Source organism: Aphelocoma coerulescens, chromosome 1 (assembly GCF_041296385.1).
Source record: "Aphelocoma coerulescens isolate FSJ_1873_10779 chromosome 1, UR_Acoe_1.0, whole genome shotgun sequence".
In the NCBI taxonomy this organism is placed as follows: domain Eukaryota; kingdom Metazoa; phylum Chordata; class Aves; order Passeriformes; family Corvidae; genus Aphelocoma; species Aphelocoma coerulescens.
Window position 1 is genome coordinate 114,736,566 of NC_091013.1, and position 23,109 is coordinate 114,759,674.

A 23,109-nucleotide genomic window follows, 5' to 3' on the forward strand; every position below is an offset into this window, starting at 1 on the left:
GACTAAGGGGCTGCTGTGGATTTCACTGGAGCTACAAAACACTTTTCCTATAATTTCAAACCTATTTGCACTAATTCCAAGCTGTCACTTATTTCTCCCAGATGTTTTACACACGTAAAAGTGCTTCTCCCTCCCCACAGAAGACATGATGGAGCTGCACACAGCTCTGAGAGCAATGCATCACTGACATGAAACACCACAGGAAAGGCTTTTCTTGCCCACCAGTCGTGGTAGCCAGCCTGCCTCCTGGAGGCCCTTTTCCTTAAGGCAGAGAGTCTTCATGCCTTTCTGACTAAAAAGAAAGGCTGGAGTGATGTCAGCAGACATCCATGTCTATTAGAAGTGACAGAGTGCAATTAAAAGGCACTGGGAGATGCTCATGCCTAAGAACACTGATGGAGCAGAGATGACCCTGCAGGACCAGCAGAAAAAGTCTCTTCAAAACACACATTTGAGTGTAGTTACTGCTGCATTAGTGTTTGGGAGGTCTGACAGACCTGACCAATGAAAACTGAGAGTAACAACCAGTCTTTGGACTTTTTTTTCAGCTTGGGGACATGAGGATGAGAAGAAATAGATGGTGTGGTAGCGCTTGGGTTTTTTCCTTTGTTTTAAACAAGCACACAACCTGCGTTTTATACAAATTAACACTTCTGTTCTCATTAAAACCATGCTGTGATCTCACTTCTCAGAAACTGGTCAACAAACATTTACCCAAGTAGCCATAGAAATCCTTTAGGTGAATATTTGCTTATTTGCACATTTACTTTAAAGAGTCTCCAAAAATTTCCCATTGCAGTTTCTCATTTCCATATCCAGTAAAATATTAAATGGTTTTATTTTCCATCAATTATCAATGCAAACAGAAAGATTAATTGAAAAAGAAATATGTTAAAAATTTAAAAAATAAACAAAGATATCAAATACTAGAATGTCATCTGCCGTGTGCAACCATCTACCCAGAAAAAAAAGCAAAACAACAGAACCAAAAAAAACCCTAAAACTCTCTTATTTCTGCATTTCTGTTCGATGTATTGCTTTGACCTTCTGTGTTTTGGGGTCCCCCCGTGTCACTCTCTGGTTTCCAAAACAGAACTTTAAAGAGAATCCCATTACAAAAATGGAAAGAAAAGTGCTGTATTTTCACCACCAGTCTGGTTCTCTGGCACAGAAATACGTCAATTATTGTTTTGAGGAAAGGCAGCACATACCTTAGAGTCCACTTTCAAACAGAATTAAGGCAGGTATTTCCCTAACTCAATCCTTGAAAGTTCCAACTTTTTTGAAGTCTGTACAGATATTTAGAGAAAGATAAAAACAACTTACTAAGACGGGCTTTTCTGCCCCACCATCATCAGCTCAGGAAAGGCAAAGGCTTTTGTGGGTAAGGTCTGAGGCTGAATAGTTGAAGTACAAGTTCAAGCAGCTGAGTATTATTAGTAGCTGAGCTGGCTAGTTGTGCCTATGCTGTTGTAAGCATATATAAAGAGGTCTTGTGTTGTAATTCTCATAGATTCTCTCTGGAAAATCATGAGGCTTGTCTGCTTCTCTTCTCACACATGAGGGTGTGAACTCAGAGGTTTTAGTCTGCAACAGGAAGAAACACATGTACCATTATATGATATTGGAGAATTTTGTGGAACCATCATTCCTATAGATCCCAAACGAAAAGCAAGAGCAGAAGAAACCTGGTAGGTAACATGACTGTTGCAAAAGAACTTTAAGTGATTTCTCTGAGCTTTCTGAGCAAAAAGGCAGAGCACAGAGGGTGAAACATGAACGGCCAGAGAAATGCAAGAACAGCCTTCACAAAGCCTCAACAGAACAGCCGTTGAAATTCTTTTTCTTAATATGATTGAAAACAAATATTGGAATATTGGTATCAACAGCAAAATAGATGAAAATGAAGAATGCTAGCTTCTCTGAAAACAAAACACCAAAACAAAACAAAAAACAAAACCAAAATAGACAGACCACAAACAATCCAATTTAGGCACCTAAAATCATTGGAAGCCTTTGATCTCTGCAACTCCCACTCTCATCAATGAAATTGTCCTGAATGCCACACAAGAGCATATCAGGAAAGTAATCATTCTAACTTCAGAGCACTCTGACTTGTTTTGCAACAAATGAGGCACATGACTATTAATTAAATCATGAGCAGAAAACAAAATAGGAAATAATTGGTCTTTCCATGCACATTAAGTGAGGCAGAAGCCCTAAGGAAAAAGCAGTGCATTTTCATTCTGTTAAATATATATCAAAAAACACTGGAATTAGAGAGTAAGTAAAAGTTGTGGTGGCAGGTTTATCACTGCAGTTTCCTGGCTTCTAAGTATATGAACTGCCACTTAAAAAATAAAAGTTTCATAGCTGTGTTTGTCTCCAAAATAGAGAAACAAAGTGGACCCTTTTCCCTCATTGTAAAAGGGATGTCTGTTTCCATCCAATCTTTAATCAAGCAGGTTTCTGCCATTTAGAATACACATTCTTAAACAAAACATCTGAGTTAAGACTACTCTGTGAAGCAGAAATATGAAAATATTGAGTTTTGGGAGAGTTCAAATTCAGCATTGTAAATGTAACTTATGGGCAGGAAATGCACTACACCACTCCCTATCCAGTGCTTAAACAATTGCTCAAATACTCGGATTACACATGAAGATGGGGCCATCCAAACAATAGAAATCCTCACAGATGATGTGTTCCTCATTCCCCCCTCCAAGTGCACACAGAGCTCAATGGGAGGTTTGTCAGTGTAGACATGTTGCAAAGAAATTACAAGTTTTAGTGAAGAATACACCAAAAACTGCAAAAAGGCCACTTACTCTAAAGTGTTCTGCTGGGCCACGTGCCCTTTTACGTAACCAGCGAGCTGAAAGTAGGATATCAGGAAGTTAGAATGGTTTGATGGTGCAGGGTTATACAGCTGTTGTATGTGGGGCTCCCCTCTAGCTGCCCTCAGCTCTTGAAAGACTTTCTTCAAAATACAGTTACACTCATATGTTAACTTCTTATTTTTTTTTACATCCTGCTCTTTAACAGGGGCTTGTTTTGTTTTTCCCTTCATTGAAACTTTTGGTCATGCTGGATGCCCTGGTTTCTACCGGGGTAGAGCTCATTTCCTTCTTAGTAGCAGTGTTTTGCATTTAGTATGAGGAAGGAACAAAATCAGCTGTCTAATACGCCCAATGCACAAATATCTGAAAGATATCAAAGTATGTACATTTGCATATTCTTACTCTTGCTCAAGGGAAAACTTATGAGTGCTGATGGAAACAGAGCTCGTTTGTGTCTAGTCGTTAGTTTGTGAACTGTCATTCTTAAGTATAGAATTTTGTGCCAGCAAATGCAGAGCAAACAAAATAATTCTAAAATCTCAAAGCCTGCCCTACTCTCAGAATGAACCCTTTTTCAGCCTGGATGAATCTCTGACATGCCTGTAATGCATTAATATCATAATATCTATGGCCCTTTCAAAACTCTAGACTTATTTTAAATTGCCACCCCTTATTTTATTACAACTTCTCCAAAAGGACAATGCATATGTGAACATTTTCCTCAACCCTTGCCTCCCACCTCACTCTCAGCAATAAAGTGCATGTCCTTGTACCTGCACATAGTCAGCAACGGGATTGTAACATATTTCAGGGTCAAAGGACTCACCTCTGCACCTGAAAATCAAGCATGAAGTCACACCAGTAACAGCAGCAACACCTGCAGCTGCTCCTATCAGGATGTAGAGAAGAATGCGGGAAGTGTCTGAGAGACGAGAAAAGAGAGCAAGTTACTGAGCTAGATGTCAATATCCACAGATTTGTGATGTTACTGCCTACCTTGGCTGGAGGAAAAAGCTAATCCTCTGCTTTCACAGCTCAAACAAGCAGAGAGAAACTGATAAGATGTCTGGATGCCAACCAGCAAGAAGAAGCTGCCTCACACATCCACTCATTTGTGTGTACAAACACATTTTCATTTTCAACTCATCTGCCTTTACACTCTCCTTTTCTTCAAGTACTATTTGCCCTGAACAACAGAACTGAGCAGCCATCCCTGCAAAATGCTGTTAATTAATGACTGGTCTATGCTGACTTCTGTCCTTTGTGCCGCTACCGAGGTATTTTGGTGATATGAGCACTTATTCAGCTGTTCTTACAAATCCTACTGCAATAGACTTCCAACAGGTCCAGCACAGCCAGAGGAGAAGCTAAACTTTACACTTTACTACCTTTGGAACACTTGAAAGTCACAGACAGACATTGTCCAAGGAAATTTTCTCCAGACCATCACTACTGTGGAAAAAATGGTGTGGGGAAGGCACTTTTAGATTCGTTCTTGTTTCTTGCTGTCCTACTCTGATTTGAGTCACAAGAAATTACTTTCTCTCAAGTCTCTTTTTCCTGTGACAGCAATTGGTGAGTGATCTCTCCCTGTCTTAACCTTGACCAACGAGCTTTACGTTTTATTTTTCTCCCTGTGTTATTGAAGAGGGGGAGCAATAGAGCAGCTTGGAGGGCACCTGGCAGCCAACCAAGGCGAACCCACTGAAAGCAGAATAAGGAATTCTTGTAAAACAGAACAAGAATTGATAGAAAAACACACTGAAAGCTTCTCCATACAGTGCCACAAAACATCTGGTTTCAACTAACTCAAAATTATTAATTTCTCTCTCAACATGCTCTAGGACTTCACCTTATAACCACACTAACCCAGCTCCAGGGCCCCAGCATTTAGCGGGAACAACTGGACAGAACAGCACAGAGGAGCCCTAGGCATGATGAAGTGCAAGCACAGAATAACATTATTTACATGTCAGGTCCATGAGCAGGGTCTGGTTCATGGCTGGGTGGGTGACCAGGCAGGTGACAGAGGGAAATGAGCTGTTGGCCCAGTTGAAGTAGCTCACTCTGGTCACTGTTCCATTGGGGTGATGGAATTCTTCCTCAGAGCTGTGGTTGCTTGCAGGGATCCAGGAGATGTCAGCAGCTGGCTTTCCTGCAGATGCTTGACAGACAGCCACCCTGCTTTTGTCGTGGGTCAGGGTCACCGTAGGAGGCACTAGAGAAGAAATTTTAAAAAGCCATAATTTCTATCATAGCTTCTATTTCATTTTTAGCATAAAATCACCAACTGAGAAACTGAAAAACAGGTGGTATTTTTTAGTTTGTATGAGCAATTCATGAGATTTTAAAATCATTTGAAATATTAGCAAATCTTTAAGGAAAAACAATATGTCAAAAAGTCCGAGGTGGACACCTCAAAAACTAGCTGGCTACATCTAAAGTACTGCTTCCTCCTGTTTTCCAAAAGGTGATGGCAGATTAGCAGTGGATGTGATGACAGAGAGGAGTGGACTAAATAAAGCTTTACAACTTGACTGATGAAAAGGCAGATTGCTGAGGCTTCAGGTAAAATAGGAGTTTGGATATGTAGAATCCAAAATTTGATAGCAAGGAAATAAAAGAGAAATTGGACAAAACTGTTCTGCTTGAAGTCCAACAACTCATATTCTGCATTTGGCAAAACAGGGAAAAGGCTCACACAACACCTAAGCCTTCATTAGAGGCAAGATTCTGCAGGGAACAACAAGAAGATAAAATCCAAAACCAAAACAAACTAAAACCAAAAACCAACTAAAAAAACCCAATCAAAAAAAAAAAAATCAAGTGACTAAAATTAATAATAGCAAATACAGAGTTCCAAAATTCATTTCCCATAATCTTTAGTTATATTGAGATGGCTTAACTAATATAGGCAACATATAAAGTCTTTTTTGTGTTTTTGTTTTTTTTAATTTATGGAAACCTAGATATAGTTTACCTGACTATATGGAAAAGGTGACTTGATATATTCATGATGCTCCCTAATATTCTTTTGTTCCTGCCTACATTGCAAATAGACTAATTTTTGTTTTAGTGATGCAGTCTTACCTATCACAGTCAGAGAAAAGAAGAAATGAAAATTCCCTTCACTGTTGGCAGTGTCACAGGTGTAATTTCCCTCATCCCCAAGGTTCACAGGGTAAATACGAAGCGCAGGGTCACTGACAGGTGAATATTTCCATGTGATCCTCTCACTGCAGTTCAGCTTTCTTGTCTCATTGTGATCACTTCTATAGGACAACAAGCAGCAACTGTTGCAATTCTTCCTCCATGCCACCAGCAGCAAAGACACCTTGGAGATATTGGGGCAACTGAGCACAGCTTCATGGCCAGCCTCTACACTCACCCTGTTGTGAGCTGCATCAGAGGAAAAAAAAAATACATTAAAAAAATGCTACAGCCATCATGAAAGCACAGGAAACTCTTGGCTTCATCACCCTTAAAAATACACTTCCTGACTGTACTGGCAGCCTTGGGGCATATATTAGTATTCAGCTTCCAGATCCACCTTCCCAAAGTTTGGAAGTGCAGCGGAGATGGCGCCTTTTTGCTGTGGACAGTGATGCTGGCGAACTGCAAGTCCTCCACCTTTTTTTTTAGTCAACAAATTTCTATCACTTTAATATAGGCTTTGAAAAAATGATGGGGAGGGGCAAAATTCACTCTTAAGGGAAAGGAAACTACTTTTAAAAACTTTATTGTGTTTCTGAATTAGGTGCCTTGCTTCAAGTGCCAGTAAAATCCAGGATAGCTGTGGAATATACACCTGTGGCACGGTTAAAACCAAGATCTTTTGGAGCAGTAGTTTAGTAAGGGACATTTGTGGATCCCTTTTATTCCAGAAATCACAGCTCTCCTGCTATTGTCCCAGGTGAACAGATGGCCAGTGTTGGATTCCTACCAGATTTATCATCCTGTGCCACTCTGCAAGGCACACGATTATTTTGCCAGCTGAGGTGACACTACTCTTTTGCATTCCCACTGAACAATCAGCAAAGTTTGCTCTGGTGTACTATGAAGTTTCAGTGTCCTGGCAAGTTGGAAATACAGAGTACCAAGCAGTGCTACACGTAGTTTTGGATCTTTCTCACTTACCTTCAACCAGATTGATTGGCAAGAAAAGGAGCGCAGCCAGAACTGACCATTTCTGAGCCATCCTTAGCAGAAGGAATCAGCACTGCAGAAAGTGAAGGCAAAGAAAATGGAATGTAATAACAAATTGTTGTGCTCATCCCTTCAAAGAGAACATGTAGTAAAACCTCTGTTTCCTTTGAAAGCAGAAGTTTTAAACAAGACCTCATGTCAAGTGTCATTCTTGTACTGAAGAAAGTAAGGAAAAAGAGGGTTGGAAAAAAAAAAAAAGCTACTGTTTACAGTTTTTTTAAATCCTGGATCTCTGGTACCACTCAGGATCTAGACTTCATCAACTATTTGGCAAATAAATTATTCCTAACCTTTGCACACTTTTAATTGCTTGAAAAGTAACTCCCGTTTTGGAGCAGAACAAAAAGAGCAACCCTTCTACTGCAAGGGATCAAAGCCATATGAGTTTGTTTCCTGCTTTCAGAGAAGCCACAACGCTGCCCCACGTGTGGCACAGGAAGAACAAATGCTGCCACAGTCACGAGCCAAATGCTAGAGATGGTGTTTTCCTTAAAGCAATGTGATACATGTCCACATTCAAGTCACTGAATCACAGACTGGTTTGGGTTGGGAGGAACCTTAAAGACCTTCCAGTTCCAACACCCCTGCCATGGACACTTCCACGACACCAGATTGCTCAGAGCCCCATCCAAGTTGTCCTTGAACACTTCCAGGCATGGGGCATCCACAACTGTTCTAGGCAACCTGTGCCAGGGCCTCACCACCCTCAACAGAACTGTTTTCCTCAAAGAATTGTTCTCCTCACAACTCTAACAAAGAATTGTGGTGCATCTGGGTGAAAAGCTTTCATTACAACCTGGTAAAAATGCCAATACAACCACATTGATCTGTATTCTGCTACTAATGTGCAACAGGCAATGTAACTCTTACATTAAAAGCATCCCAAATTTCATTTTCATTCATGCAAAATCTTTGCCATAAAGGAAATATTTTGTTTTGTTTCATTTTATTCAAAGCTGTCAGAAGTTTGGGGATTTTTTTTTTTTTTTTTGCAATTGGGATACATTACGCATGCAAAAGTTGCTTTCAATCAAAAAATTTTGAAACTTTAAAAGCTGAATTTTTTTAACCAAAAAAAAATTAAAAGGATACATTTTGACCAGAATTATGTACTGAACTTGACCCAATTTGCAAAGAATTTCTCAGTCTCTTTCAAAAGCAACGTAAAAGAAAAAACAAACCTCCCACAATTTCTATCAGCAAATTCACTATTCACCAATTTTGATGGGTCCATAAATATTCATAACAGAATATTTTCACATTGGAACTTGTCCCAGAGAACTATCTTTTTTTTAAATGCATACAAATCTCATATATGGGGTTTATTTGCTCAAAAGAACAGGCATTAATGATTAAAAATGGGACCTTACAGAAAGAACAGAGTACATTACTCTGTTTAAATATTCATGTGTGAAACACAGAATTTAATCTGCAATTTTTAAAATTCACAACCCTTGAATAGTTGTGCCTCTGAGCGAGAAGGAACTCTCAAAGTAAAATCCAAAAAGGAACAACCAAGCGCAGATTAATCAAACCCATTTAAAAGCAGCAAACGAATACTTGTGTTATTTCCTTTGATGGAATTAAAATGCCTCAATAGCTGCGTTTAAATAAATTAAAACTCTTACTCAGCCTCGGTGGCGGTGGCTGGCACGAGACCGTGCGATATGTGTGTCACTCCTCCAGCCGGGGAACAGCACCGCTCCCGCTCGGATTCATCCCAAGGAGTGCTGAGGCTGGAGGAGAGTGACCCAGCTGTCAGCCTGAGAGGAGCCCTCCTCAGCCCGGGAACCTGGGAGGGGAGCAGCAGCAGTTCCAGCGTGCTCCGGTGTTCCAGCTCTCATTCTGGGGTGAGCAGAGAGATGTCGGCACATGCAGCCGCTCCCACTGGGACCCCTGTCCTGATGACTGATCCCGAGGCAGCTCCTGCACACCAGGGAACTGCAGAGAGTACCTGGAGCTCCCCTCCCTCTCCGTCCTCACAAGGGACCCAGATATAATTGCAAAGCAAGAACTATCTCAATTTAGGAGATCCCATCCCAGGTAGTCCCTGTGTTCAGCTGTACGGTTCATGAGTTTCTCTTCATTGCTGCTTCTGAGATCATAACATGCCGCTGATTCGTCTCACAGACAGATAAAGCCTCCATCGCCTCCAAAAGAGATGAGTGAAAAAAAACTCTGGTTGTACACTGCTCTGAAGAGGATGTGGGAGAGTTAAACTGAGGGAAACAAACTGCTTTGTGACATGAAGAACAAGTCAGAACCTTAGCTGTCTGCTGTTACACATCAAACACGATCCACAGGCCTCGAGCCATGCAAAGCACCAACTTAAAATCAGACAAATAAAAGCAAAGTCCAACATGATTAAAATATTTGCTAACACAACCTGAAAGAGGAAAAGGTCAGGTATCCATCAGCACATCAGATGTCACCACAATTTTTTAAAGGATAACCAGTACGTCACAGAGCCATTTCCATATTTAACTCAGCAAAATGCGGTTCTGTTTTGAAGTGGAAGCACCTATTAAGGGGTACAAAAGGCCCTGCCTTAGAAGTCTGTTCTCTGTAAGACCTGTGTCTTTAGGCAAGGAAGGGCTGAAAGGAACAGCAAGAAGAAGCGTTTGCACACATCTGTGTCAACTCTCTTACTTCCTCTTATAAGGAAAACTGGTCTGCAGACCAAGGCTATGCTATTTAAAATCCAAACCCACACTTCTGGCAGTCAGAGCAGCAGCTGCTGCTTCTTCTATGCAGCATTTGATGTTTCCACCTCATCGCCAAGACCACACAGCACCCAGCTCAAAAGCCTGCAGGGCAGTCTCTTCTGCTCCCATTTCTCCCTAGCAATGGTCCTCTGCCGGGAATTCCTCAAGTCCCTCCACTGAAAATGAAGCAACAAATTACAGCAAGACTTTGGGTGCCCTGAGAGGAAGACAAAACATATCAAAAGAGGCAGCAGGTAGATAGTCCCAAAGCTGAAACTGAAAAGCTCTTGGGGGAGGGGAGAGGCTGTGTTCTTTCTCTGTTCTTAGCCATCTAACTAAGCCATCTATGGCTGGCCCCTGACAATGCTGCAGGGTAATGAACCTTTGCTTTGACTTTAGAGCCTCCTGGTATTTTTTATTTTCTAAAAGATATCCTGGCCCTGAAAACTGATGCCTGAAATCCTGTACTAGCACAGCAGAAGACTGTTATCACTGTCATGGACTGATGGATCTGTACATCCACAGTGCATTTTCTTCTCAGACTCCCTGTTTGTCTCACAGCTGCTGGCATCGGTCAAAGCCAGAGACGATTTGAAATTCTGCCCATCCAGTTCGTGAGCTAGTTTCATCCAGTTCCCAACTACAAAGCTTTCTCTACAAACTGGGAAATAGAGAGTGGATGGCTTTCTGAAATAGAGAATTAGTCTAATAGAAGGAGCTCTCAAAACAATCACAAGCGAGTTATACAAAACCACTGTAAAATTACAGTGTTTCAGTAAATAAACATAAAGGTAAATAGGTTTGAAATTTCCTCCACAGCAAGGCAGAGATTTGTGGTGTCTATCTACTGAATTAACGAAGATACCAATATTTAGAGTAACACCAACTTTACAAAGTGTGGATTTTTTCTCCAGGGGAAAAAACAATTGCCATGCATAGTAGCTGTAATTCCAGAAAGCAGTTGGGCATCTCCCCTCTTCTCGCATATATTTACCTTTTTATCACTAGCTCATCTGGAAAATGGCTTAGTCCCATGAAGTTCTTGCACAAGCCAAGGCATACTCCTCACATCTGTAGCTGCCTTGCAGCCAGTCCCCTCAGAGAGCACTGTAATCCAGCGTTGGGAAGAGGCAGTATGAGCAAAGGATGAATGAGAACAACACCACCCCTGGTAGCTCATTCTCTTCCTTTCAGAAAGAGGGAAGACATTTGCTTTACATTCTCCATTTTATGGGGGGGAAAAGCCCAACAGTTCTTGTACCTAACACCTTGATTTTCCCAGGTATAAACCATCTGTGGCTCTCACCAATGTCAGCAAACAGATGGGGGAAAGCCCTGCTGATAATGAAGCCTGTAAAACCTGACACTTCCATGTTAAAATATCCAGAGGCAATTATAACTCAATTTCCAGAGATCAAGAAAATGTATTTCTTTTTTAACTGTAGCTGATTGCACTGGGCCAGCAGGGCCATGCTCAGCAACTTCTACTCCTGGCCCTAGAGAATCCCCTTATCACTTGTAGGTCATTAACCTCAGGAGCTTCTCACTTGATCCCAATACTGCAGCAGACAAATCTATCTACCACACATATGTTCATGATCTTAACTACTTTCACTCCTGCCCCTTGTGGGCCTACTGCTTTTTGTTGCTGATTTTCCAGGAAAAAAACTGGGAATTAGCAATCCACAAGTGCAATTACTGCTTTCAGGGCTGTGGATAACTAGAGAAAAATCTTCCAGACAAGTATTTATAAATGAACAGAGAGGAGATGGTTTATAGCTTGATGTTTAACTCCCAAAACACTCCGTTAAGAATCATGACATATCTCAGGCTCCCCAAATGAAAGTTTCCTCCCCATTTTTCAGTCAGAGGTACTGGCCTCCCACTCCACATGCCAAACATGATGGAATTGCACCACACATCCTGAACTGCAGAGAAAGACAAACCTCCAGTAATTCCTGCTTTAAAAAGAACAGAAATAGCAGAAGACCTGGTGTACAGCAGAAATAAAACCCCAGATAGTCCTTCCTCACCTGTCAGTAAGTCTTACCTGTAACATCACTAACCATGGTTTAGGCAGCACTTACCCGACCTCTCTCCTTCAGCTCTTCACTGCTCCTTCTCCTTCACACTTCAGAGAACATAATTTTCTCTGAAATCTACAGCTTACCCATTCCATGGATGGCTGTGAAGATCCTGCAAAAAGCCCCAGGAGCCCCCATCAGCTGGGAGACAGCTTCTCCAGCCTCAAGGAGCTGCATTCTCAGCCCTCATTGGAGTCATCCAGTAGGGCATAGAACAAGATATTTTACTTATTTATATATTTAAGGAGGAAAAAAATTGTCTCCTGTGTTTATAGAGCAGCTAGATCAACACTTACAAATATGAAGTACATACTGTTATTGTATGGCAAAGGAGGACGCTCAAAAGTTTTCTTTCATTTCCCTTTCTGCGGGTTTTTTTTACAAGTGGAATAAATTGTTTGTATAACAAAACATACCTAAAATAGAAACCCACATCTATATTGGAAAAAACTACACATCCCACCTCTCAAATGCCAAATAAAGTCATGACACCAGAGTGAGGATGCCATTTATCACAGCCTACACTCTTTTGGTGCAGTGTAATACACTGAAGGGGATGCTTGTCCTTTTTCTTTCCTCACCATACAGGTTTCTTTGCTGTCATAGACTCCCCTTCTCATGAGCCAGTTAACACCTATAGCTCTGTGTCAGTGGTCTAGAAAAATTCTCCCTGGTGGTTTCCAGTAAAACTTCTCACCTCGTTTCTTTTCCAGTTACCAGCACTTCTGGCAGATTTTAAGCTCCATTTGAGGCAGGATGATGCAGGAGGGTGGAGTTGCTGGGAGAAGTCCTACAACATGTCCTTATTCAGGTTTCTGCTAACCAAACTTCCCGCCCTATTTTGTAGACCAGTGGTCTGCAGGTGAAAAACGTGACATAAATTCAGGTCGTGTCCCACAATAGTTAATGCTTCATGGGACTCTGAGCATTGCTGATAAAAAAATCTTCATTTTCTCATCTTCCCAGAGTGGCTTAAAATACAGCCCAGAGGGGAAGCTCCTGAGGATGGGGTGGCAGAGCTTCTCCAGTCCAGGAGAACATGCAGATCACTGTCTCCTTATTCAATGTCCAAGGCACTGTGTGAAAAGTTGAGGCGCAGCACTACGAAACAAATGAGAGAAAGGGAAGATTAAATAAGAAAAAAAAAAAGTCAACTAGCACAGAGAATGCAGAAGTGTCAGAGACTCAGGAAGCCTCTGGCTCCCCACCACAAGGACTTTGCTGAATGCATTCATGCCACAGACCACAGCCTTCTTGCCACCCCTGCCCTCAGGCCTACACGGGCTATGTACATATATAGACTACAGCTATATGGCTGTGTCTGTGCACAGTTAAGGGCTCACTTAAACTGTATGTACAAAACCCGTACCTTCATTTGCTAAAAGTGTCTGTGCTGGGCCATGTCTATGTATATTGCTGTATACATGAATATTTTAAAAAATCATTATATAGAGGTGCAACTTTATGCACACACTTGGAGCTGCTGCACTCACAGCTCTCTGACACAGCAGGAAAAGTTACTTGGCTTGTTTGCAAAGTCTCCATCACTAGAAATCTGAGTTGCACATTGCTTCCACATGGTTTATTGTCAGAGCTAGTTTATGGCTTCTCTAATTATAAAGAGTCTCTGGCTAAATGATTATAAAAATGCATCCAAAGGGATAAACCAGAGGCAACTTTGAGCTATACAGGCTTCCAACAAACCTCTTGGAAGAGAGTGATCTTCCCCAAATGAGGTAATTCCTCATATAAAAGAAGATAACCTGTGGAGAACTGACTGCATTTTACATGGGGGTACCTGCAACTGGACAATGAACAAAACAACCTCACTCAAAGTCCAGGTTCAGGGACTCCAGCATGTCTATCCATCAGGGTTACGTACATGTGCTACAAAATTTCTCCAAACTGGTTTTAATGCAGTTAATGAGGGCATAAGGAACAAGTGGATGAGGAATCCTGACTGAACGCATACGTGGACAGTTAGCTTGAAAACCCATTTCCACTGAAAAAGACATTTTGATCTGGAAGCTTTGGACTAGCAGTCTATCTTTCTGTATATGTTCTAAAAACATGTATTGCACAATCTACTCAAAGCTGTCTTTTGCTGGTTCACACAGGACAGTTATAAGATGGATAAAGAACTTTCATTCTTTCCTGTGAAACAAGCAGATGGCATTGCCCTGGCATGGACAAAAAACAGGCACTTTCGATTTCTGAGCAGGTCCTGAACAAAAACCCAGCTCTGGTTATACCATAGTCAAGGACAGGGAGGGGTCATCCTGACTTGTGCAAGAGATTGTTATTTGGGAAAATTAGTGTTTTCTTACTACTGAAGGACACTTACAGAATGTCTCCCCCCCCCCCCCCCCCCCCCACCTCCTCGGCCGCATTATGAAATCATAATGCTGATTAGGCCTTGGCCTTGATGAACAGCATCAGGGCTGAGCTTCTCCTGAGCTTATCAGAAACAGTCTGTTCCCAGGAAACAGTGCTGTCTAACAAGCTTCTGTTTTTTAACAAACAGCTTTGGAAACTTATTTTTCTTGCCCAGATAACAACCTGAGTTTAGGCCTAAGTTGTTGGCCAAGTCCAGGCCTAAGTTTGGCAAGGCAGATGTCTCTGAACACTGTGATCCAGTGGGAGGCTTTCCATATTCCTTTTTATCCTTACCTTTTCGCATCCTTACCCCTTTTCCTTCCTCAACCTCAATGTAGATAATTTGTGGTTGATTTTAGTTTTAGATTGATTGATTTTAGATTTTAGCATGATTTTTCTCTTTGCGCTTTAACCACCCAGTAAGCAGTAGAGTGAGCTTCGCCAATGCCTTTTGTCACGCTTTCACTTTAATATTAAACCTGCTCTTGCCAATTCCTTTGCTGGTGATTCTTTGAGCCGTCTAAAGCACTCATTTGTGACAAAAAAGTTAGCATTTTCTTGTTACTCGAGACCACTCACCTCACAGAATTCCTAGTCTTGACTATGTGTCCTCTGTAACAGTATGTGCCTCTATAACAACTGTTGTTCCTAACAGACAGAATGCATAGGTATTTGGATCTGGAATTCCATTAGGTGTGTTCATGTCCCCAGCTACCATGGATATACACTGATGCTCCCCCTCTCCATGTAAAATGTCTCTCTGGTGTCTTATTACTCACAGACCTGCTGCAAGCACCTTGTTTTTATGACCTTTCAGCTCAAAGACTCGTATTCACAGTTGTTGCAAAGCAGGTTATTTGGAAGCAGCTTCTATGCTTATACATAGCATAGAATATTGAACACCAAGGAGTTAAAAATTCCCCTGAGCTCAAGAGAACTGCCTCTTTAAAATTCCTACTTCATCTTCTAGAGCCTTGCAAAAACAAAAAATTCTCCCTAGTCTCTCCACAGCTATTCCTAGTAGTTGCCAGGAGGTGGAAACATAGCTACACCAACCCACAGAAGAAGCATCGTGTTGATATGCAGTTGTACAGCGTGCTGCCTGCTGAAGAACGGTGCTAAAAATATCTGCAGTCCAAATTGGCTCATTGGAACCCAAAACATGGGCTCATACAATGCTCTCCCTGAGCCTCTCCACATCCCCTACCCCCACCTAGCAAGACATCTATACTGCTTGGTATGGGTGCCCTTAAAGCAGCTGGTTCTGTCAGATGTGGCTTACACATTTAGTTCAACAAGAATCCAAAATCAGGCTGCCTGTGATTGAAAGGCTCCCACAGCAGCAGCCATTGCAACCCTTCAGAACTGATAAACAATCAGATCCCTTGCAAAGCGACAAAGAGATAAATTTTTCACTTGGCCTATGTGTCTGCTTTGGTGCTCAAAAACGTTACACGTGTGTCCAAGTATGAAAAGCATGTTAGAGATCAGCAGAGCTTCTCAGACAAGCCTTAGTCACCACAGAAACAAATACAGGTGTAACCATCTTCCCCTTGTCACTTGGTACCAAATCTTATGGCCTGAGAGAGAAGTCCTTTCACAAAAGGGAAATCTACACAAATGCTTGGAAAAGGGGAGAGGGACACAGCACTGTTAAAAGTCTGTAGACAAAATAAGCTTTCAAAATATCCCAGAGCTGGGTAAAACATCACAACTTATTTTGCTTTCTGTTTATAGAAGAGTGAGTTTGACACTGACTTCATTTCTGCTTCCTGTGCACTCCCCACCTTGAGCTCATCCCACTGAGAGTGGTCTCAGCTTTCTCAGAGCAAACTGAAAAGCACAGAGGATGGACTAGAAGCAAGCCAGAAGATATTTCAGAGGGGAGAACAACACAGGAAATCCTTCTTTGCACAGAGAGGTGGAAAGGAAAGGAAAACACCTCCCTGCATGGGAGGCAGGTCCCAAAAAAGTATAGCTGGAAAAAAATGAGGAAGGGGTGTCAATAAATATTCAGACAATGCCAGAAACCCACCCGAGAGACTTGTGATTTTATAAAATTAATCATACACCTTATTTTCAGAAAAAAAATAAAAATACATGTATACATCTTCTTACCTTTGACAGATATCATTATCCAGGATATCATGACCACAGTCCACATCTTCTCCAGCCCAGAATCCACACTCAGAGCTTTGTTCTGTTCCAGGTAAACTTCTGTACTCTCTGTGGAATTGGAAATGCCACACCAGATATAATGATGACTAACATGCAAATAAAAGTCTGCAGAACTGCATCTTTCCTTACCTAAAAATTGGTGTCAAAAAGGTGGAGGTGTAATTCTCACTTTATTTTTAGTCAAAATATTTTGGAGAAAACTTTAAGAAGGAGAAAGGTGAATATTATCCCTACATTTTGACAAAGCTGGGGAACAGCTTGGAAGGAATATGAATCTCAGCTCAACCCAGATCACAACCAACCCACAAAGCTCCAGGAGCTCACCACCTTGGCTATTTAGGCCAAAGAGATATTCCCTTCTGCTGGGGGCATGGAGCTGAAGTCAGTGGGCACAAGTAGAAGACACCACACAGTTGAGTGTCACTTAACTGTGACCAGCTAAGACACTTATAGAAATGATTGCACAGGGGCACTGCCACTGTATGGATCAGCCTCCACAGCCTTTCTGCACAATATTTTTTCTCTTCTAACCAGTGAAGCAGGAAAATTAAAAAGTCTGGTCAATAAGAACAAAGTCACTAACAGCAGTGGCTGCCACACCTCAAGTCCCACTCCCTCTAAGCACCAATACTTCCTGAGGTCTACATACACCACAATGAATTCCAGAGGTGATAAGGCTGGGCTGTTTGCATACACAAAGGTCTCAATTTAAGAAAATTCATGGATCTCCATTTTAGAGAAAATAACTTTGCTACCTGTGAATGCAGCTGTGGCTATGAACCCAGAACAGATGCTAGGTGAGCTGGGGCAGACCTGCATCTAACCCGAGACTAACACACATTTTCCCATGCTGCTTTTTTCACCCAGTTCCTTTCAGCTCTGGTAACGGTGCTCAGAGCAGAAATCCCAATGGAAGCTATTTCCATTAGCTTAGGGAAAGCCACAGCCAACCTAAAACAAATCCTTGACACTTTTCACATGTCAGCCTTGCATTTAGCATGCACAGATGAAGAGACAGAGGAGTATGAGACTTATTGCACATGTCACAGTGTGGCAGCAATCACTTTCAGTTTCACACCCTAGGAGGAGGGGATACATCTTCATGAACATGGTTTTTATCATGCAGAAATTTCTCCTGAGGCACCACCGTGTCACCTCCCAACTCCCTCTACAAGCAAGCCCCTGGACACACAGAGCTTACCTGTTACACTCACCATAATGAAGTGGCCCACAGCAGTTAGGAAAATATTCTTTATTTTGGTTCTGCACTGATAGCAGGCACTGTCTGACTGGTTGACTGCTTATATTTTCACAAGTTTTCAGTGAGGACATGACTTTTGCCACGGGGTCTGCACTTTGTGAGAGGTGCAAGCTTTCTATCTCCTTTCCAAACCCTGCCTTGTTTTCCTTATTAGCTCTTTTATACCGGTGAGCATCGATTTGTGACAACTGATTCTGTTGATGTCTGATAAGGCAGTTCCAATCCAGGTTCTTTCCTTCTTCCAGGTATTTCATGGTAGATGCATAAATGATTTCCAGCACGCTGTGTTCTGTGGTGGGAGAGTGCAGACATTAACTGAGCTGACCTTTGTGCTAGGCCAATCCCCTTCCCTCCCCATACTTCTCCACTTATTTATGCACTGTAAAAGCAGGAGCTGTCTTGTGCTTCAGATGTGGACAGAGCACCCAGGAAAACAGGCAACACAATGAAAACAATACTTTTTCCTTCACATGAGAGGACATAAAATCTATTTCCTAACACAGATCTTGCAGCAAAGGCCTCATGCCAGCACAATATTCTCTATAAGCTTTGCTGTTCTCATAAAAATGGAAGATGAGAAAAGCACCCTCTCTTCAACAAATAAGGAAGTGAAAGCATCAGGGGAGAGGGATATTTGGTAGGGCTCTTTGTTTATATTTCTTCAATTTGAAGGTTTTTCCTTTCTTCAAATATTGAGCTGTGCCATTGAAATATAATCTAAAAGCACTGACTGGCTCAAAGCAGTTCTCTTTTGGGACCAGGTTTCACCTCCCAGCTTTCTGGGCAAAATTGAGCATAGAGAAAACAAAAGACTCAAATACATCATGCAGAGCATGGCTCAGCAGAAGCTTATTGCAATAGATGTTCTTTCTTTCCCAGAACACAGGCAGCACCTCCTGGCCACAACAAGTAACTCCTAAACTGGACTAAAAAAATACCAAAAGCCAGCAAAATTCCTTTGTAATTGTTTCTTCTCCTCAGGAGGGCACCTGTATCAAATAATTTGGCTGGCACAGGTAAGAGCCTGACTTCCAACGATATGAATATATAGAACAACATGCTACTGGCATCTCTTTTTCAATGATGGGGGGGAAAAATGAATTCTCATTGCTTTAATTTGTACTTTAAGTAGGAGAATTCTGATGGGAGCATCAGGAAAAAATAGAGAAATTCTGAAAGAAAAAAGATTAATGCTTACCACAACATCCTTGTGTTTCAGACTAGCTTTAAGAGGCACAAGAGCTCCTTTCTTTACTTCAAAATATAGATTTTTCTTTTTCCTAGAAAAACAAAGCTCTCTCTTAGAAACATCTTAAGTGCCAGACCAGCAAGTGGAACTTGGTACACTGCTGGGAAGGAAAAAACAAGAGTAGTTTGCTTGGCCTCCATTTTCCAAATGGGTAGGTGGCTTGAGAGATTCTGTGATTCAATAAGAAACTAAACATCTAAAGAAAGTGTTTCTTTGCTTGGGGATTGATTTTCCCCCTCTCAGCCATGGAAGGACTTCTGGTTGTTCCACATTATCCAGTCCTTGTAAGCTGTGTGGTTGTGTCCTGTGTGCGAGTTAAATCAGTTATTTGGGGTATGCTCTGATCTTGTTGGCAGGGGTTGAAATGAGGTTGAAAATGACAACCAAGGATTCGTCTGCACTTTTCTACACTGCAATGAAGTTCCTGTGTAGGCTGTACTTGCAGGAAGTTGAATGTCTGGTTGGTTTCTGTGTTATTTTAACTATTTTAGGTGTTCTTAACTTATCTTTCAGCTCTCTGTTGGTGTTCTACAAGGGTCCATATTGCACTCTCTGGTGTCAAACTTTCAGTTATGGGTCAGCTACCCAGGACCAGGAGATTTTGTTGGCTTTTACTAACTAAGGCCAGCTTAGCTTAGCCTTTCCTGATGGCCCAGTGATTTTCAGACACTTAGAAGACTCAGAAGACATTTCATTTTCAGAGTGCAGGAAACAAGTGCAAGTTCAGTTGCTCTTTTAACAGTTCCAGAGGTGCACAGAGCCCAGTGGTTCATGGAAGGGAAATAACGGGAGCTGCCAGTTCACAGCCTCTGCAAGTCACTGAAGCAATCAAAATCATTATTATTAACAACAAGCAGTTCAGTGTCCCAGACATGTTTACTAAAAATGTAAACTCTCTGTGCAGGAAAATATTTGTTTCCAGAGTTGCTTCCAAACTTCCTTCGGAAGACATGAAAGGTGCTGGCTAGAGAGCTCAGACACAAGCAGCAGCCGTTCACAAAGCATGCACAACTTTGAGAGCAGAGAAAGAGTTGTTTTCTCTTTGTACTTTCTGATATCTCATGCCAATCCCAAAGCAATCACTTCTCCTGCAGAGCAAGTGGTGGACTTTGAAGTCCATTCTGCACTGGGTCTGTCAGAGCAGTGTAATCCCAGTTACTCAGCCTCCGCAGTGAAGCCTCACAAGCAGACAGCACTGGACATGTTTCTGAGGTTTTTGTCTCAGAAACAGGGTAGTGAACAGCCTTTTGATTTGAGAAAAGCCTTGGGAGGCTTGAAGCCAGCACTGTGAGCTGCACACACATTCTCAACAGGCATCTGAGCTGAGTAACACAGGAAGACACTGTGCTTAGAGCTTAGAAGGGGAAAAGCTCTCCTATTTCAACCACAAAAAAAAAAAAAAACCAAAATAGCAAAGTTCCTCTTGATGAGTAAATCTAAATATGTGCCCATTTGTTTTAAGGCAAGTGAGATCTCCTCAGACAGCCCAGCTTTGGTAAATCCATCAGATTCAATACAACAGTTAACAAATTTTCATTACAAGATTGCAAGGCAATCAGGACTAGGAAAAACACAGATCACAAGATCAGACAGTTGTGTTCTCCACTGTCCTCCTATATCCTACATATGTCCTGCTTTAGGAACCTACCTCCTCATGAAAGAGGGGAAAAAAAAGAAAAAGGATGGGTTTAGTTCTTGTGTGTGTTTATACAAAAGCAAAATATTAAACAGTGATAAAATTTAGCTATTGAGATCCTGATATTTTTATCCTACTTTGTTCAAAAAAAAAAAAAAAATGCATCATCATGGGAAAAATACATATCCACACAACTCAATGGTGACAAAAAGGCACCTTTTTACCCTCCTGCTTTACCTCAGTTTCAGACCTAGTTTGCTGGATTTGCTTTTCTAGAGTATCACTTCATTATTACATATCTTATACATTGGCTTCCAGAAATGACAAATGGGGTGTCAATTTTACTTTCTTATATCAAGATAAAAAAATAAAAAATTTAAAAATTAACATCAAACCCCTAGAGTTTTATATTGAATTAAAAGAGGATATCAGTTAGTGAAAAGATGCACCTCTTTTTTTAATCAATATAACAAAATTAATTATGTCAATCAAATAACAAAAAAATCAAGCAAACCTTGAGAAATCGACACTGCTCTGTTAGCTAAATAATTAAATATATAACTTCACAGTATTACAGTAGATCAACAGACTAAGATAGTCAAGTGACCAAGCCCTCAAATGAAAACATCAGATTATTGCCACTCATTAAAATAACTCTAGGAGAGTTTAAGACAATGACAACATCCTTCAGTTTCAATTACCTTACTCAATACAAATTCTCTTTAAATGTTCACTAGGTACTTTTCCCTTTTATTACAGGGGGGTTCATTTCTATCATTCTCTTTTTCAAAAGGAGCTTTAAAAAGATGTGCAATAGTTAAATCATGCCACAGCTTAAAATGCAACCATTAATATAAGAAAATCTGCCTCGATGAGAAGTTGTGGTTTAAGTTTAGGAAATCATTAAAGAACTCTGCTGGGAATCTCTCATGTGCACAGACAAATGAAAACCAAGAGATAACAGTGTTACTGTCCCCTGCAAAGGCAAAAAAAACCCCAAAAACCAAGAGAGCAGGATAAATTATTCACTGCTTACCTTCTTGGGATCTTGTCACTGGCTATAAGGACTCAAACCCTGGACCTTACTGCCATGGACAGGAGTTTCATTCAGGCTTATGCTGGCTTCCCCAGTGACAAAGAACTTTAAATTCTTCCTCCGCTGGATGACCTGCCAAGGAATCAGCTTCAGCTATGTCTGTGGATAACAGGATTTTTTCGTTTTCCTTCTCTGGTCTTTACTTCTTGAAAGGGCATGTCCCACTCATTGCAGCTCTGAATCCAGTTCAGCACTTCAGGATCATTTAGGATCATTTCTTTAGGCCCAGATATAGTCATGTCAGGATGATCAGGGTGATTTCCAAGGCACGTAGTAAGCTAAGATGAAGGTGGGTGTTTTCTAGAAAGTTTGTGTCACCCTCCATCCTCCAGGGACACAAGTTCTGCTGCCACCAAAACCAGTTTTACTCTTACAACCAAACCAACCTTATTTCCAGGTATGCATTTTATTGCGATTTATCCTGTCCTTAGTACTTTAGGCATGGTTTCCTGGTTGAATCTGTTGCTTATTTGGAGGGAATTTTAAAAGAATAAATATAAGCTCATATAAATTCTACTGGCTTTTACACTATATTAAAATAATTTAATTTTATATCATTTTTTTTATTTATTAAAGTAATCTTAGGTTCAAATAGGGTTTAGATTTACATCCCTCCCAAAGCTTATAAAATGGTTTTCAATAGTTACACAGGAAAAGGGCTGCATTCTGCATTTCTGCAGTGCCAAACATAGCAGTAGCCATTTTCTTTTGTGATAACAGATAACAAGCCTTTCAAAGCCACAAAGTGACAAGAACTAATAAAGACCAGGCATTATCCACCCTCATGTTTCTATTAAAAGTTCTATAAGCATCACAAAAGCCTCATCAGAGCAGAACACAATAGTTCTCCCAACACAAAAGCCAATATACAGTGCCCAAGAAGATGGAAACCTACAGGAAGTTTGTATTTCTCTTTGCCTTCAAGGCTACATTCAGATTTTTCCATTATGTTCACTGATCTCAGATAGGAAGGTAAATGAATGCAAGTCCAATTTAAATCCTTCTTGGTGCAAAAGTGAATGCACCCAGTAAGAAATTTGATGCAGAAGTTAGGTCCTAATTAGCTGAGGCTAAGGCACCCAAGCACTCCAAATATCAGTTCAGTCTGATCTTAGGGTAACGAAATTTCAGAATAGAGTCTTCACTAGCAAGGTGAAATTAAACACTGACTACTACAGAGAGGTTAATGCAGAAATTAGGGACATTTCCTTGAAAGATTACAGACCTGGGGGATGGGAGTGGGACGAGATGGGACACAGGGAGCAGGAAGAGGAATGGAAGAAGGGAAAAGAAAGAGAAATCGATGCCTTAGGCCTGGGTACTTCCTGCCTCACTGAGCTGTATTTTTTGGAGGAAGAGTATATGCTTTCCCTGGTAATTGTATAAGCACCTTTTCATCATACTCTTTGAGGAAAATAGTAAATTAGACATAGTGGTTATTTATATGTCTCAAAAGCTTAAAAGAAAAGGAACACTGT

The 23,109-nt window shown here is 41.1% G+C and overlaps 1 protein-coding gene across 4 annotated transcripts; it reads right to left on the reverse strand.

Annotated features, from left to right (window-relative positions):
* Positions 1-58: 58 nt before the first annotated feature.
* Positions 59-21,702, reverse strand: LOC138115382 (cell surface glycoprotein CD200 receptor 1-B-like). 4 transcript variants are annotated; one of them, XM_069025134.1, is made up of 12 exons: positions 21,572-21,702; positions 18,849-18,930; positions 17,591-17,939; positions 16,330-16,437; positions 12,533-12,936; positions 11,839-11,947; positions 6,978-7,059; positions 5,931-6,239; positions 4,810-5,058; positions 3,667-3,762; positions 2,829-2,875; positions 59-1,587 (listed from the first exon to the last, which is right to left on the reverse strand). In XM_069025134.1, the coding sequence occupies exons 7-12, from the start codon at positions 7,036-7,038 to the stop codon at positions 1,453-1,455; spliced, it is 897 nt and encodes a 298-aa protein (XP_068881235.1). In that variant the 5' UTR covers positions 7,039-7,059; positions 11,839-11,947; positions 12,533-12,936; positions 16,330-16,437; positions 17,591-17,939; positions 18,849-18,930; positions 21,572-21,702; the 3' UTR covers positions 59-1,452. The 4 variants fall into 4 exon arrangements, with proteins under 4 accessions (XP_068881235.1, XP_068881238.1, XP_068881236.1 ...); XM_069025137.1 differs by lacking the exons at positions 11,839-11,947; positions 12,533-12,936; positions 16,330-16,437; ... (1 more) ...; positions 18,849-18,930; positions 21,572-21,702 and adding an exon at positions 10,746-11,795; XM_069025135.1 differs by lacking the exons at positions 11,839-11,947; positions 12,533-12,936; positions 16,330-16,437; ... (1 more) ...; positions 18,849-18,930; positions 21,572-21,702 and adding an exon at positions 8,675-11,795.
* Between the last annotated feature and the right edge of the window lie 1,407 nt (positions 21,703-23,109).